The sequence below is a fragment of the Lepisosteus oculatus genome, chromosome 14 (genome assembly GCF_040954835.1).
Source record: "Lepisosteus oculatus isolate fLepOcu1 chromosome 14, fLepOcu1.hap2, whole genome shotgun sequence".
NCBI classification, from domain to species: Eukaryota; Metazoa; Chordata; class Actinopteri; order Semionotiformes; family Lepisosteidae; genus Lepisosteus; species Lepisosteus oculatus.
In genome coordinates this window covers 57,520,750-57,536,347 of record NC_090709.1, presented here as the reverse complement: position 1 = coordinate 57,536,347, position 15,598 = coordinate 57,520,750, and the positions used below count along the sequence as shown (strand labels likewise).

The 15,598-nt window shown below is 37.0% G+C and overlaps 1 protein-coding gene across 2 annotated transcripts; it reads right to left on the bottom strand.

Annotated features, from left to right (window-relative positions):
• Nucleotides 1-321: 321 nt before the first annotated feature.
• LOC138243132 (uncharacterized) lies at nucleotides 322-15,204 on the bottom strand. 2 transcript variants are annotated; one of them, XM_069198633.1, is made up of 12 exons: nucleotides 14,652-15,204; nucleotides 12,235-12,404; nucleotides 4,108-4,309; nucleotides 3,835-3,957; nucleotides 3,544-3,570; nucleotides 3,307-3,411; nucleotides 2,764-2,907; nucleotides 2,169-2,237; nucleotides 1,843-2,015; nucleotides 1,386-1,450; nucleotides 1,033-1,142; nucleotides 322-806 (listed from the first exon to the last, which is right to left on the bottom strand). In XM_069198633.1, the coding sequence occupies exons 1-12, from the start codon at nucleotides 14,968-14,970 to the stop codon at nucleotides 694-696; spliced, it is 1,620 nt and encodes a 539-aa protein (XP_069054734.1). In that variant the 5' UTR covers nucleotides 14,971-15,204; the 3' UTR covers nucleotides 322-693. The 2 variants fall into 2 exon arrangements, with proteins under 2 accessions (XP_069054734.1, XP_069054735.1); XM_069198634.1 differs by lacking the exon at nucleotides 3,835-3,957.
• Between the last annotated feature and the right edge of the window lie 394 nt (nucleotides 15,205-15,598).

Sequence of the window (15,598 nt, the reverse complement as noted above, 5' to 3'; positions counted from 1 at the left end):
ATGCGTTATGCTCCTCTTCTTTTTATGCTCAGCTACTAAAATTTCCCTTTAGTGGTAAAATTCCATATAAATATTCAAAACTAAGCGGATTAAAATGTGCACAGTAAAGACATTAAATGATTAAATCTTTTCACTACCAACCAATGCACCATGAGTGCCCCTGTCGGTCATTTTGGCCAGCCAATCACTTACCGCGGTGCCCTCCGGTGCCCTGCGTGTAGGTTACTGTACCGCGGGTGTTTACCGCGCATTTTGAATGGCTGCATCTGTACATCAAAGATAGGTTTTGTAGGTGTAGAAACAAGTAAACCAAGCCAATGATTTGGTTTACAAATTTATTCTGAAAATACACATTCACACCTGAAAAATATGCATTTCAAATTATACATTGTATGCAATCAATCAACAATCAACATATGGGCAATAATCATAAAAAAACACAACTAGTCTTAAACTTCAGCTACAAATTCTGGTAACATCAATATACAGTATAGTAATGACAAACACAAACTAATTACATTAACACACTATCTAACTCAAAACCACATTTTGATTCAAATATAAATTTTAAAATGTACTTCTATACATTTTTTTCCAAGGAAAAAAAATATCACAATTGAGGTTAAGACGATTTTTGTCCACAATTTGCAAACCCTGTCTTATTGTCCTAACAGAACCAGAAACCTATTATTTTCAGTGTCCAGATCTCCTGGCCCCCTGCCTTGCATATGCATTCTTCAAGTAACGCATTGCGTGCTCCTTTATTTCTTTTTCTGTTGATGTAGGGTGGGACTTCAGCACCGCAGCTAGGAGAAAATTATATAATATTACTACTCAAATAAATGATGATTAATATCTTCTTGAGTATAACCTCAAAAATGAACCATTAAGGTTTACTAAGCTCAAAGCTGAAATAAACGGATAAAATTTGGCTTGCATCATAGCGATTGAGCAATAAAGTCTGTCCTAATTAAAGAGTACCCTGTCCTAATTAAAGAGTAAGTTTGAAAGTACAACATAGAATAGGAGTACCTTTAATTACTCTATAAAGATTTGTGTCTCCCAGGCCCCTTTTTTGTTGTTTATCTTTTCGGTTTGTGCCAGCGAAGTTGAATTCTGACATCAGTTCATTTGTCATAAGTCTGAAAACCAAATTCAGACATTTAGTTTAGACATTTTTTCCACTCAACATTTATTTACTCAAATATTTAGGATCAAATATAGTACTGTAATCCTTATATTTTAAAAGACAATTTTGCAGTTTTACACCTTGCACATTCAGTGGTTTACACATAGGTATCTATAAGCTCAATTCTGTGGATATGTTAACTTGATCAAAGTAAAAATGTAATGTAAAAACATTTTAAAAAAACAATAAGCAATACCTTGACAAGACTGTGAACACACACTCTCTGACATCACTGCCGCCTACTCTCCGAAGTTGGTTTATCTGGAAATAATATTATATTACAAATAATATTAGAAGCTACTAGATCTTCATTAATCAACTAATCAGACATACCCATTACACATGACCATTCAATGAAACGAACACATTTTCACATATTAACTGCACTTTTTTGGAGTATTTTCTCAGTCTAAAAATACAAAGTAACCATTTTTCAAAGTAAAAAAAAAATGTAGTAACTCTTTAAAACATGAAAACACTTTAATTTGCCATTAAAGGATAAGCAAGATTATACATTATAAACTAAAAATATGAACGTATGCCAGATATGGATTATATTAATCAGATGTAGGCTATAAAATTATGACCTATCTGAAACCTAGAATATTAGTAGTGAATATTTTCTACACCACAGTGAGAATATAATATCATACCAGCAGGTTTTGATTGTCCATGCTGTCAAGTGCTTGCTCGTATGCACAGAACTCTTCCATTGTGGTCAGCCTTCTGATGTGGAATTGGGAGTCCACCGGTTCTGTGGACCTACCCAAACGCCTCAATTCATCCATCATCTCTATCAGGAGGCCCAATACCCGCTTCTGAAACTCTGAAATAATTTACATTTTATATCAGCATTTAAAAGGAATTAGGTTAGGAGTTTCTATTGTCACATTAGCATTACTGTAGTGTTGCTACATGCAATTTATAATCTTAAAAAGTAAAAATTCCCACATCTGTAGTTTATTTTAACTGTACTTACTTCCTTCTGAAAGAGGATCTCTCTTTCTCTTCTCTTCTGGTCTGGACGTGGTCTTCTGCCTGGGAGACTCTGAAAAGAATTCAGTTATGGAAAACATTTACTTTATCACACAACTTAATATTTCAATTTAATCATTTAGTTTGTCATTGAACTAGGATTCTATAAACAATGTCAATTAAACTCCATTGGTGTATTTATTTAAAAAAATAGCTTCAATTTTGAATATGTTTGTGTCGTTTGTAGCATTGTGGTAAAACACAACATATTTTTATATTGTATATGAGCCTACACATAATTAAAATACATTCTGTGTAAAACTATAATATGGGTAGTTTTATTTATTACTTTATACAATAAAAAATACATACTTTTTGACAGTCTTCCAGGATCATTTCTGCCATCTGGCCAATCCTGGTTTGATACTAGAAACTAAAAAGTTAACAATAATCTCATACCTATCAAATCTATCATTTGCAGAGGGATCATAAACTATTCTTAAATTTAATAATTTAATTGATATGGTACAAGTAATGTACTATTGTTCATGTCTACAATGCCTTGTGTTAAAACATTTATAAAGCCATTATTTCCTCACCTGATCGAGATGAGGGGGAAGGCGAGGGTGAGTGTGAAGCTGAGGAGGCATGGTGACTCTGGGGTTCAGTTGAAGACTTTGGTCTTATAACTTGCTTAGGGCTTTGAACTTTGCGTGGTGAGGTCACAATTTGGACTACCTGGGCTGTCAATATAATATTGCAGATTAATTTAATATTTAAGTATGGACGTAAAATTTTCACCAGTCCAATAATCTTTTAATATAATTCGCTTATGGTAGACAGTTCTCCAGACTTAGGAAAGTATAGTGACAACCTCAGACATAATAAAAAAAACAAATTAACTTGTGAATTTCATCTCAATTTCATAGAGTAATTAGATGTAGGCAAAAAATGTAGTAATAACTTCAGGAATGTTGAAGCCAGAACTTAGCACCGGTTTTTTCTTTGGGGAGGTTCTCACTTTTGATTGTTGGGCTTCAATAACATAAAGAATTGTGTTAACTTGTCTTTAAATATGATTGATGATGGTTATCTTCTAAGGACATTAAGAAAACATTTTAACTTTAATTCCAATAACCTACCTTTAAGCATACTTGAACAGCTGAGTGAGCTCTGGGAGACACTCTTCCTAGGAGAGAACCTCAGTTTTGGGGGTGGCACTGGCAGCTTCAGTGGCTTCTTCTTTTCTAAACAGAAAAAATATGGCAGTAAAATATTTCATATCAAATTACATTATTTAATCAACTTGATCTGTAACTTTTTACAATAAATTTATTTCCTTTATTTTGGGAAATTTGAAGGCAGAGAAATGTACTTACCTGGAGTAGCAGCATCAGAATCAAAGTCTGTAATATAATAGAAAATTATCATATTTCAATATAATACTGAAAATTAGTTTAACATAGAATAAGCTAACCAAAATTCTTAGCAATTTCCATGATCAACAAATCTGATAAGATTTTTAACATTTTCATACAGAACACCTTTCAAAATGACTTATTTTAAAGGGTTGTAAAAAAATCAATAACAAGGTACAAGCTAAGTGAGGCATCAGTTGATATTAATAACTGGTTAAAAATATAGCTATTGAGATTGTTAGTTTTACATACCATCAACGTAATCGGAGAACACCCGCTTCTTACTTTTGCGTTTTGGATTGGGTGTCTCATCCTCGTCTTCAGCATCCATAACAGAGGTGGTTAAATCAAAGTGATCACACTCTGATTTCTTGTCTACAAATAATTATATTTACATGACGTATGATCAAATATGAAAAAGGTATTGTTGCACTAATACATGTACATAGACAGTTACTGTAAATATTCAATCGGAATTTATAATAATTAACAGGAATTTGCTCTTATTTTCAAAGAAAGCTATACCTGATGTATGTTTAACTTTTATGACCTTGAAGGTAACCCAAGTATCTTTATTAGGGTTGGCCTTCTCTTTGTATAGTTTTGTGGCCTGCTTTGGATCATTCGGCCACCACACATACTCTCTTCGGGCATCCACCCAGTTTGAGGGCAGGACTCCCTCAACCTCCCCCTCCTGCTCTATCCAAACAGCGCGTGTCCACATCACCTGAAACAGACATACACATTTTAATTTTGAGTCTTAATTCAGATTGTGGTGCTGATTACTACACTTGTATTCACTTATAATGATTATACATAATTAAATAATAAACATTCTGCTTTATGTATACATTTGTAGTTAGATGGTATTCACTACATGCAGTTCCTAACAAACTTTAAAATTTAAACTTAACCATGAGAAAAGAGCAGACAGAAGCATCCTGTGTGAATAAAAGTTGCAACTTCTTCATGGAACAGGATTATGTTCTATGCCATGTAGAAGAGGGAAAAGGACATAACCAGCACCATATGGGAGACACACTACTTTTCTGTGCAACTCTTTTACAGAGAGGAATTTCTCCCTTGCATGCATCTCCAGACTATTAACATATACAATATTAAGCAGTTTTGACTCACATGGTTCAGTGAAGAAGTTACAAGTCTGAGTCTGTCATACAACATCACATAGAAGACTTCTGTCTGCTCTTTTCTCCTTCACAAATGCAAAGTCCTCATTATCCAACAGAAAGCAACAGTCTTTTTGTCTTGACGAAATATACATCTGTGAACAAGATGATTCACAGTTGCTCTGAACTCTTTCCTTCTCCTTCATTCTCTTTACTACTTGAGCTATAGGGTTATGACTGCTCCGCACTAGTTTCTTCAAGGACTGTAAAAAGTTTTCAAATGGGAATGCAGATACATCATTTAAGGAACAAATTGTACCACATCCTGATGTAGATGTCTCAAACTGTGCACATTGTATACAACAAATGTTGGTCCATACAAATGCTGAGCATTGTCAACAAAGGTATCAAGCAGTTTTTGGGCATAGTTGAGACAGGCATTTCTCTTTCTTTCATCCGAGTCCAACATAATGGAAAGAGCAACTGTTAGCATCAGAAAATGTGTGTATAGTTCCTTTGATACAACATTACGAAGCACAATGGGGCCTGTATACAAAAGGAACTGGCGGAACTCTGTAGCCTTCCATCTGTCAAGCTCTGAGAGGGATCTTGGCTGTCTAGCAAATTCCCCAGGCATCTTTCCGCTAAGAATTTCCAAATTATCAGAAATTTAATTCCTCTGCCTGACAGTCGACATTTAGATGGTCCTTGCTTTAAGAAAATAAGAATTCTTTTGGCAACACCAAGACAAGCTAGATGCATGTAGTCAAGGTTGAACTGGCTTATCCACCCAATTCCAGCAGCAGCTAAGGGAGAAAGTCTTTGTTGGTGTTCCTTGTACTCAAAGTTCTTGAATTGTTCTTCCCCTGTGAAAACAACTTTTACCCTCCCAGCTCCCTTTAATTTTGCATCTTTCGCAGCCAAAGTACGAATTGTGTCCTTTGCAGCATTTCAGATATGAGCGTGCAGGGGCATCACATATAAAAGCCTTCACAGTAACATTAAATACTCTATCTTCAAAGTGAATGCCATTATTGGTGAGTAACTTTAACTCCTCTAAAAAGTCACTCACATAATCATCAACTGATTCAAGCTTGGACCCTCCACAAAATAATGCTACAATGAAAGGCTGGCATTGGTGAAAAGAGCACAAAATAGGCCAAAATTGCACAGATGTAGATTTGATGAGAGGAACTCCATCAACATTGATACACAGGTCTACAGAATACATGCTTTCTTGGAATGTTTTAGAAGAATATATGTTTTTCAGGATTCCTTTCTTTAATCCAAAGTAAATGTACTGACCACCGCATTTATCATTGATTTGCACTTTATTAGGTGTTTGTAGGAGAGTCCTGCAATCCTTTGGAAGCTTGTGCCCCTGACGTCTCAATATCTCCAATAAATCATTGAAACACTATCTTTTACAACCATGCTTAGCAGACCAAGCTACAAGTTCAGTAGATAGATTTGGCCTTGCTGGGTCAGTCTGTGCCTCATCTACAAGGTCAGTAGATTCAGGACTGGGGTCAGTTACATCAGATTCATCAGAGTCAGAAATTTCAACCTCGTTCAAGATTTCTTCTTCAGAAGTAATAACTTCTTCAGTGTACCCATAGTCATTTGAATCCTGACGTGTAATGTCATCATTGACACAAGGACCCATATCACCAGACGATTGTTCCACATTCTCATCCTTGGTGTCATCTATGTGAAAACTGTCATCTTCATCATCTTGATCATCACTGCTGGATTCTGCAAGTGCATTTAGCTCTGCACGTCGCTTCCTCCATTGGGATGAATAGTGCTTTGACATAAAGTCTGATTTTGTGTGCCCCCTGCGTGCTGATGTGCACCTACAGATAGTTGTAACACATGCAGTTAGTAAATAAACAGCAACTGCTGTATGTATGGTACAATAAGGACTATGGAATATAAAAGGAAATGGTATCAACTTTTCTTAAGAAAATAAAAATAGAAATATTGTCATTCAAAGAAATCAACATTTAATTACATTTTTTCAGGCAGGTGGCAAGACCCCCTTGTGAAACCCCTGTATGCAAAGCTGTGTAAATAACTTACATACAGCACTGTTGCACGTTTTAGACCGTACCGTACGCTCGGTAATTTCCGGCAATTCCCATCAGCAGTTTCATTTTTGGGATTTTAACAGAGATTTTCTAATGTTTACATTTATATAATCTAATTTACATATAATTATATAAGGGTACATATAATTTACATTTATATAAGGGTCAAGAACAAAATGACTGCGATGAAAATGTTGTTAAATTTAAAATGGTGAGAAAAAAAGGTCACACTACGCAGGTATTTCCCATATATAATTGCCTAGTTAAATCTAGAAAAAAAACATGTGATTATTTTTTCCCATAAAAACATATCGTTATTCCTTAAAGTTGTCTTGCTGGGGCAATTCTAATTTCTAAGAATATCCATATATTTTTAGGAGAATCAGAGAAAATTATCATCACATACTTTACAAATCCATGGGGTACTATAAAATTAAGGGTTGGTTAGCATTGACATTGTTAATGGTACATGTTACATACTTCTTTTCAATGACCTGTTGAACATGTGCTGTTTTTTCCGATTCTCAAATTAGAGAAACGGCAAAACTATTTTGTGTAATCTTCCCCTTCACATTATTTTTATGTGCCATTTTTTGCGTATTAACGTAATATTTTAAACAAAATAATATTAAGTAAGATCTGTATGTATTCAGATAGTGTTATTATTTATACTTACTCGTCAAAAGAGGATTGCTGAGATTTCTGCGGATTTCTTCTACGATTGAAAAACGTGGCCAAAATGGCGACCAACGAATACTAGCAATGCAATGTGGTATATAACCTGAAAATATGCTGGGTTAGAGATTTTCTCAACATATGCATTTATTAATGTTGTCAATATTATGGTTGAAATTTAACATTGATAATACATCGCGGCTATGTGCCCCCTGCTATGTGCTGATGTGCAATTTTAACGCAAGCAGTTAGTAAGGATCGGTCACTGTTTATATATTATATATAATGACATTATGGAATAGGATGGGGACAGGCCTGGCATCACGGGGGGAGGGAGGGGTGTCGCCCTTTCAGTTCTAGGCAGAAGAATTTAGTTAACTTGTGCCCTAAAAAACTAGTTGTACTTTGTCAATGGTCAGACAACACTAATTGACACTAACAGTCACTCGGACTGTTTGATGTGCAGGAGTTAATGTATTTACTATATTTATTACTATAATAACTATATTTATTATACACATGTAAATGAATTAATTACTGCGAAAATAATTTACTTCGTACACTGTGCAGATTGCTGTGTACTCCTAGTTGCTGCACACACGATATATACAGTAAAAAGCCTCAGACACTGTGTTAGATGTGTTTTCAACGTTATATGTGCGTTTATTAATGTCGTTGATTTTACGGTTGCAATTCAACGTTGATTATACATCGCGGCGATGTATATATACGTATAGCCGTATTTTCCCCGTGATATATACGTATATTCGACGAATCACTTCCCACTGGGTCAGTGTCTGGTCTGCTATGTAAAGGAGGCAATTTGCTCTGAGAGCAGGCTCAGCGCTTACTGAACGCAGATGTCTCAGAGTGGTGTGTCCAAGTGGCTGTAAAAGGCGAGCGTTCTTGGTTATCAGTGCAGGAGAAATATTGCCTGCTGGCAAAAAAAAAAGCAAGCGATTTTTTTAACCTGAAACTTGTGATTCGAGAAAAGTACCCACCCGCCAGTCCCTGTGGCACAATCGGTAAGCGCATTTGGCTGTTAACTGATAGGTTGGTGGTTCGACCCACCCAGGGACGGATTTATTCTGCGATGTAAACATTGTCTCCGCAAAGGTCAATTGGATTTTTCAGCAAAACCTTAACCATTTTAATATTTGCAGGAAATGCGAGTGTTTAACACATGTCAGAATCACCAGGAAATGTCCAATGATGCCTAACATCTCAACTTCCCAGAAAACCATATTCACCCAAGAAAAATGATAGTCGAATCGGCATTTATACTCCCATTGCATCTTCTGCTGAAATATTTTAAAAATACAATGCAGATTTGTTTGAGAACTTGACAAGCATTGTTACATTAGCACTCTGCAGTTGGATTTCGATATTTTGACATATTTACCTTAATTTTAAACATGAATACTGTATAATCTATTGTAATTTTGTTGAAATATTAAAATATGTTAGCTGAGGATGCAAAGGGGTGAAAGGGAAAGGTCAGAGGGTATAGTAACAACAAGGTTATGATTGGTGGAGGTGGTAGGGGTGTTGATGGTTTTTCTCTGTAGAGGATGATTGAGTTTTTTATCCTTCTCTGAAGTGAGAAACTGGAAGAGTTGGGAGTTGAGGGATCTGATGAGGTTAGTTATGAAAGGAAGTTGATGTGGATCTTTTAGCCATAAGGATTCCTTTATATCTTTGATTTTATCATCAAAGATAAACTGGAGTCAGCAAAGATAAAAAGAAAATTATCTTTGCTTACTGCCCTGTCTTTCTCACACCTGAAGAAGGCTCCACAACCAAAACGTTGTGTTTCCTTTCTTCTCTTTTCAGCATGGAATAGTCCTTTACTTGTTCCTTTGCAGCCTACGCATGCAGGCACAGCTACCCACTTGATACCGTATATAACATTCCTATAATCACAACTATGAATGTCCACTGCAGGCATCTTTTCCATGATTAATTATTCTGGCATTGAAGCGTATTTTATGTCATAATCACTGAAAAAAGATGTTTTGTACATCCAGATTTTCTATATACTTTAACATACCATGTTCAGAATGTCACAATGCAGAAATGCAACACTGAAGTGTCATAATTACAAATGTTCATGATGAGTGATTCTGTCTCTCTTACCTTAGTGATGGAATTTTAAGATGTTTTGGTAATGAGGAAGGAGGGACATGCCATGTTTACACGGTCATATTTTAAAAATGGTACAGTAAAATTTCCTGAAGTTCAGGATTTTGACATTCTGTTCCATTGTCTCTCACACCTCAGTGTCAGAATTTTGAGCTGTTTTTATAACCTGGAGATAGTTTCATAGCAATAATCACCCTTTGCTCACCCTCGGTTAACCATATATTCTGCCATGTTCTAAATGTCCAAAATTAAAACTGCTATATTAAAAGTTCTTGCAAAATGCAAGATTTTTAGATTTTTAATGATCAGAATGCAACGTTGTGGTAAATATGCAGAAAGTGCCAATGAATTCACGTTTTGCCTTTGTCTTATTTACTTGATTTTCATCAGCCCAAAATCAATGTACTCTCCAATCGCTGTTGCTTCTTCAAATCCTTTAACTGAACGTTGATATTGAGGGATTATATTGCACAAATTGTGGTTTTCTTTTTAAAGCAAATTTGAAAATCTGAGCCTCTATTACAGTTGTCTTGGATGTTTCGCAAGGTATAACAGACCCCTTGCACCCTCAGTTAAACTATTTAAAAATATAACAAACTTAATTGATACAGAACAGCATTTAAAGTTACATGTATATTTAAATTAAGGTAAATATACAAAGGTATTAAAATACAAATGTACAGTCCTAACATAATTATGCTGTCCAACTGTCTTTTTTGCTTGTCAAGTTCTCCAACAAATCTGTGTTGTAATTTTAAATATTCTAACTAAGGGTGCAGTGAGAGAATAAATGAATTCTCCTGCCAGCCATTCGAAGATCAAAGTGCATGGCTGAATACAATGTCCTTGAATGTTGGTCATTATTGGCCACTCCCAGTGATAATGACTTACGTACTCAATTGTTTAGTATAGATGAGTTTTACATCAGAATAATGAGAAGTGGGCTCGAACCACTAACCTTTCAATTAACAGTGCCCAGAGAATCAGGTGTGTCCCTGTAAGCTTTTGCTTAAAAAAAAGAAAAAAATGCTTTTTCTTGCCAGCCTGCGATATTTCTTTTGCACTAATAAGCAAGATTTGTATTTCATCTTTCACAAGCTCTATGTATTTCATGAAAAGCAAGTTGTTCCAGAAAGGATAATCAAGCCACACGTGATCATGCATTCTATAAGACAAGACAGGAAGAAAGGCACTGTTTTCACTGTTATAAGAGCACAAGAAATATTTCCTAGTTAGAGAAATGTTGTAAGAATAACAGGAAGTAATCAGCCACCCTGACACAATATCAACAACACAAATTATTATTATTTGACATTATCAAAAAATATAAACATATCACAAAACTATAAACTGAACCCACATAAGGAAATCAGTAAGATCACCATTAAGCAGAAACAGAACAGTTACTGGGTCCAGTTCCTTTCATCAAGCTGGTCACTGGTTATTCTCACAGAGAGCACACTGCTGAGCAACACACTGAGGGACACAATGGAGTAAACACAGCTCAGTATCAGCACACAGAGCAAGAATATTACTGGGAACATTTGCTGGGTGAGAAACCACAGCAAGGCCAGATGTTCAAGAAGAATCACTCAAGCCCTTGCTTAGAGGAAGGGGACAAACTGTTATTACAGGATGGACAAGAGTAATGCTGGGCGATAATTCGATAACGATAATTATCACAATATAATTTTCCTCTATATAATTTTAACAAAAGTTTGATAAATGTTTGATATATATGTTTATGCCAAAATACTGCGTGAGTGCGCGTGCGTGTTGCAGACCGGGCAGCTAACGTGGTATTGTTTACCCACACGGTGGTGGCTGACAGGATTGAAGAGTGGAGAAATGAGCGACACTGAAGCTAATGTAGTGCTGCCAACGACCAGCTCGAAGGACGATGACATCGTTGACAGAAAAGGTCATTTAATTTAGGAAATTTGGAGATATTTTGGCTTTTTACAATCAGACATAAAACAGAGCAGCATGCACTGCAAACTGTGCCGCAGATCCGTGCCAGCAAAGACAGGCAACACCACGAACCTATTTCACCATTTAAAACAACATCACCTGTTAGAACACGCAGAAAGTAAAAAATGACAAGCACAAACTAGTGTTGTTAGTGGAAGGGGACCATCTATAAGCACCATGCATATTTTGACATAAAAAAGACTTGAATACTCTCTACCTCAGATTTGTTTAATGTTTCTGCTGTTTGGCAAGTGTTTGTTGTGTTCTTAAAATAAAGAGTTGTTTAATTTACTAATTAACTGTCTGGTTTCTTCAACTTTCACTCAGGAGAAAAAATCTGCCTTTAAACTTGAAAGAAATAATAATTTGACATTTATCGTAATAATTATCGATATCGACTGATATGAATTTTTTTATCGTGATAACGTTTTTGGCTATATTGCCCAGCCCTAGACAAGAGCAGTTTTTTTGTCAGTCTAGCACTTCAAAACCCTACCAGAACCTTCACACGGGAGAGAGAGAGACTGTTCCCTTGCAGGGAGTGTGGGAAGGGTTTTAAAAACATAAGCCACTTAAAAACTCACTGGCACATTCACACAGGAGAGAAACCAGAGAGTTTTAATCAGTCAAACAACTTGAGAGCCCACCTGCGCTCTTAAGGTACTGCTCTCTGTGTGCTGCTCACTGAGTGTCTCTTTCCCTTCTGCAGCACTGAGCTCTGTTTCCTGCATCAGACTGGAGCCCCACTCCTCCTCACTGTGCTGCTGTTCAAGAGGAGCCCTTTCCCCAGCATCAGGGAGAGCACTGGCCTCTGACCCTGAAAACACAGGACAAGAGAACAAGGCCTTTAACATAAGCTTAGAATACTGTTCAAAAGTAAATAATATCCACACAAAAACAAGCTAAACATCTTAATTTTGAGATAACAAAGAAATATCATCTGGCAACTGTTTTTAAATTAACTTGTTAAAGCTAATTTAAAAACTAGATGTAGACCAAATATCCAAACAGATATACAACAAAGATACAGACACTCTGGACACAACAAGACATTAACACTGCACTGAGAGAGAGAGGGGTTAATAAAGACACACTGAGTGGACACTACAGTACATTAACACTACACTGTGAGAGAGAGGGGTTAATACAGACACAGTCTGACTGGACACTCCAGTACATCAACACTGCACTGAGAGAGAGAGGGGTTAATACAGACACACTGGACACTACAGTACATTAACACTGCACTGAGTTAATACATGTTAATACACACAGACGTTTAAAATACTAATCTGGTGCTTTGGGGAGTTATTTTTCAACAAACATAAATATACGTACTGCAACTTGTATTATTTTTATAATTTCTGTATAGTATTATTTATTATACATATGTTCGAAAAGAGTAGGGGTGTAACCCCGGCGTCCTGGCCAAAATTTCCATGGCCTCCTAATAATCCCCATCTATGAACTGGCTTCATTACTCTGCTCTCCATCCCCACTGATAGCTGATGTGTGGGGAGCGTTCAGACGCACTATGGCTGCTGTCGCATCATCCAGGTTGGTGCTGCACATTGGTGTTGGTGGAGGGGAGTCCCCATTACCTCTAAAGTGCTTTGAGTGGAGTGTCCAGAAAAGCGCTATATAAGTGTAAGCAATTATTAATGATTATTAATTATACAAATATTACACAATAATTTTGGTAATGAGGCTAAATTATAAAAACTGATTCTATCAGAGAGAAAACGTTTCGGCTGTGAAGCCTTCTTCGGGTGCCTTCACCTGAAAAAGGCTTCACAGCCAAAAGGTTGTTTTCTCTCTTCTCTTTTCAGCATCAAATACACTTATTACTTGTTCCTTTGCTGACTACGCATGCTGACGCAGCTACCCACCTGAACTATACAATAATTGTTCAGAAGTAACACACTTCCTATCCCCAGGACTATTAATGACAACTTTTCCATCCTACAGGATGATCCCTCCATTGGGGCCCTCTTTTCTGACCACCCCATCATCTCATGACCGATCACCTAATCTGCGCAACCTTCTTGTTCACAGCTCCCTTGACCGCCCTCAACAACCATCCACACCAGGTACTTCCCCTTGCAACAGAGCTTGCTGTATCACCTACAAGTACACTTCACACAACACACTCATTCAAGGCCCCTCAGGACAATTCCGGATCACTCAGATGGCATCTTGTACCTCCAGCAACCTTATTTACTGTATCTCTTGCAGTAAATGCCCAGCCATCTACATTGGAGAAACAGGAAGGAGACTCGGAGACCGCTTCAGAGAACACGTCAGGGCTGTGAAGATTAAAGATCTCTCCAAGCCCATTGTTTCTCATTTCACCTCTGACGGCCACGGCCACTCTAATCTCTCTGTCTGTGTTCTCAAAGATGGTTTTCCGAACTCATACATCAGAAAGACTACCGAAACCAAACTTATCCTGCAGCTAGGATCACACCTTCCCCCTTCTCTTAATGACAGACTACTGTTCTACTAAATTTTCTCCATTCATTGGAAATTTCATTTCACACCTTTCTACACCTATCCTGACTGACTTCACACCTCTTGATTGGCCTCTCTTTCTGTCCCCTGCTCCCGCCTCTCACTCCTCCTCCCTCCCAACCTTTGTTCTCCCGCTACATTACCTTTACCTACTGCCTTGTCTCTCTCACACTCTCTCATTACTTGTTCCTATACAATTATTGTGTCTTCAATCATTTTTACCTTTAGATTAATTACATACCAAAGACCTAAAAGTATTCCAGAATAAAGTTTCACATTATATGTTGGGAATCAGAATTTACAAATGCAAATAAAATAATTTACCGATTTTTTGCTAATCCAATAATGAGATTATTGAGTCTTAAAGTGCTGTTTTCAGACCTGTTACTGTATTACTGATGTTTTCAGTATCATAACTGGAACAACAACAGTTCAGTTTCTATTAAAATAATCCTGCTGCTACACAAGACTTTCCCACTTCACTCTGTATCTCTCCACTATATTCTCACCAGTGAGGAAGTTAAAGACACTGTTTTTAAACACACACACTGACCTGACAGCTCCAGTTTCGTGTCCATTTCTTCCTTTATTCCTGCAGTGGCTTCACAGGGAAGCGTGTATCCAACATGATCTGTCTGTCCCCGATCTCCTCCTGCTCCCGACTCCGTCTCCCACAGCTGCAATCTCCACTTCAGGCTCTCGTTTTCCTTCTTCAGCTGCGCCACTTCACTCCCGAAACTCTCTTCCACACACTGTGTGATTTTAACCATTCTGTTTCGGAAAACTTCAGAAAATTCATCCACGATCGATTTAAGCAAAACCTCCATGAAAGAGTGAAGCTCGGTCTCCAGCGTGAATAATAAATTAGCCATCTTTCTAAACAGTCGATCCAAAAGAAAGGCTGAGTTTACGATTAGATTCAGTCTGCACAAATCTGCATCAAAACAGGGTCGCGCCACCAGGAGTTAAAACGTTTTTTTAATAACTGCCTTTATTATTCTTCTAAAATAGAAAAAGAATAACATTTTTTAAATTATTATTCATCTAAACAGCGGATTCAATCACAGCCACGCAGCCTGATGACGTCATTTTAGCGCCGCAGAGGCTTAAAAACAACCCAGGAGGGAAGTCGACAGAGATTTTCTGTAACGATATGAACTTCACTGCAACCGTCTAGCGCCAACTAGTCAGGAGGAGTGAATAGCCATTGAGCTACATGTTCGTGTGTGTGTTTTGCATTCAGCTATACATTTCTTTCCTATAAATATAGTAAAATTGTGTACATTATTCTCAAATTCCAAATTGAACATGAACATAGTCTGAACCAGTCAGCAGATATTACATAACGCGCCCACCTTTGACCAGACAAAACTACAGCAAGTTGTAGGGGATTTGTGATTTTACTGAGACAAGTATTAATTGTGGCAGTAATCACGTGGTACAGTGGTACAGTAGTGGTACAGTAGTTCGTTATGGCTTTCAGAAAATCAATCGTCAGAA

Coding starts and splice junctions, on each gene's coding strand:
- LOC138243132 (XM_069198633.1), bottom strand. CDS start 14,970: ATGGCTAATTTATTATTCACGCTGGAGACCGAGCTTCACTCTTTCATG. Junction 3,958..4,107: donor AAAAGTTAAACATACATCAG/GTATAGCTTTCT, acceptor AATTATTTGTAG/ACAAGAAATCAGAGTGTGAT. Junction 2,016..2,168: donor AGATCCTCTTTCAGAAGGAA/GTAAGTACAGTT, acceptor AAATTATTTCAG/AGTTTCAGAAGCGGGTATTG.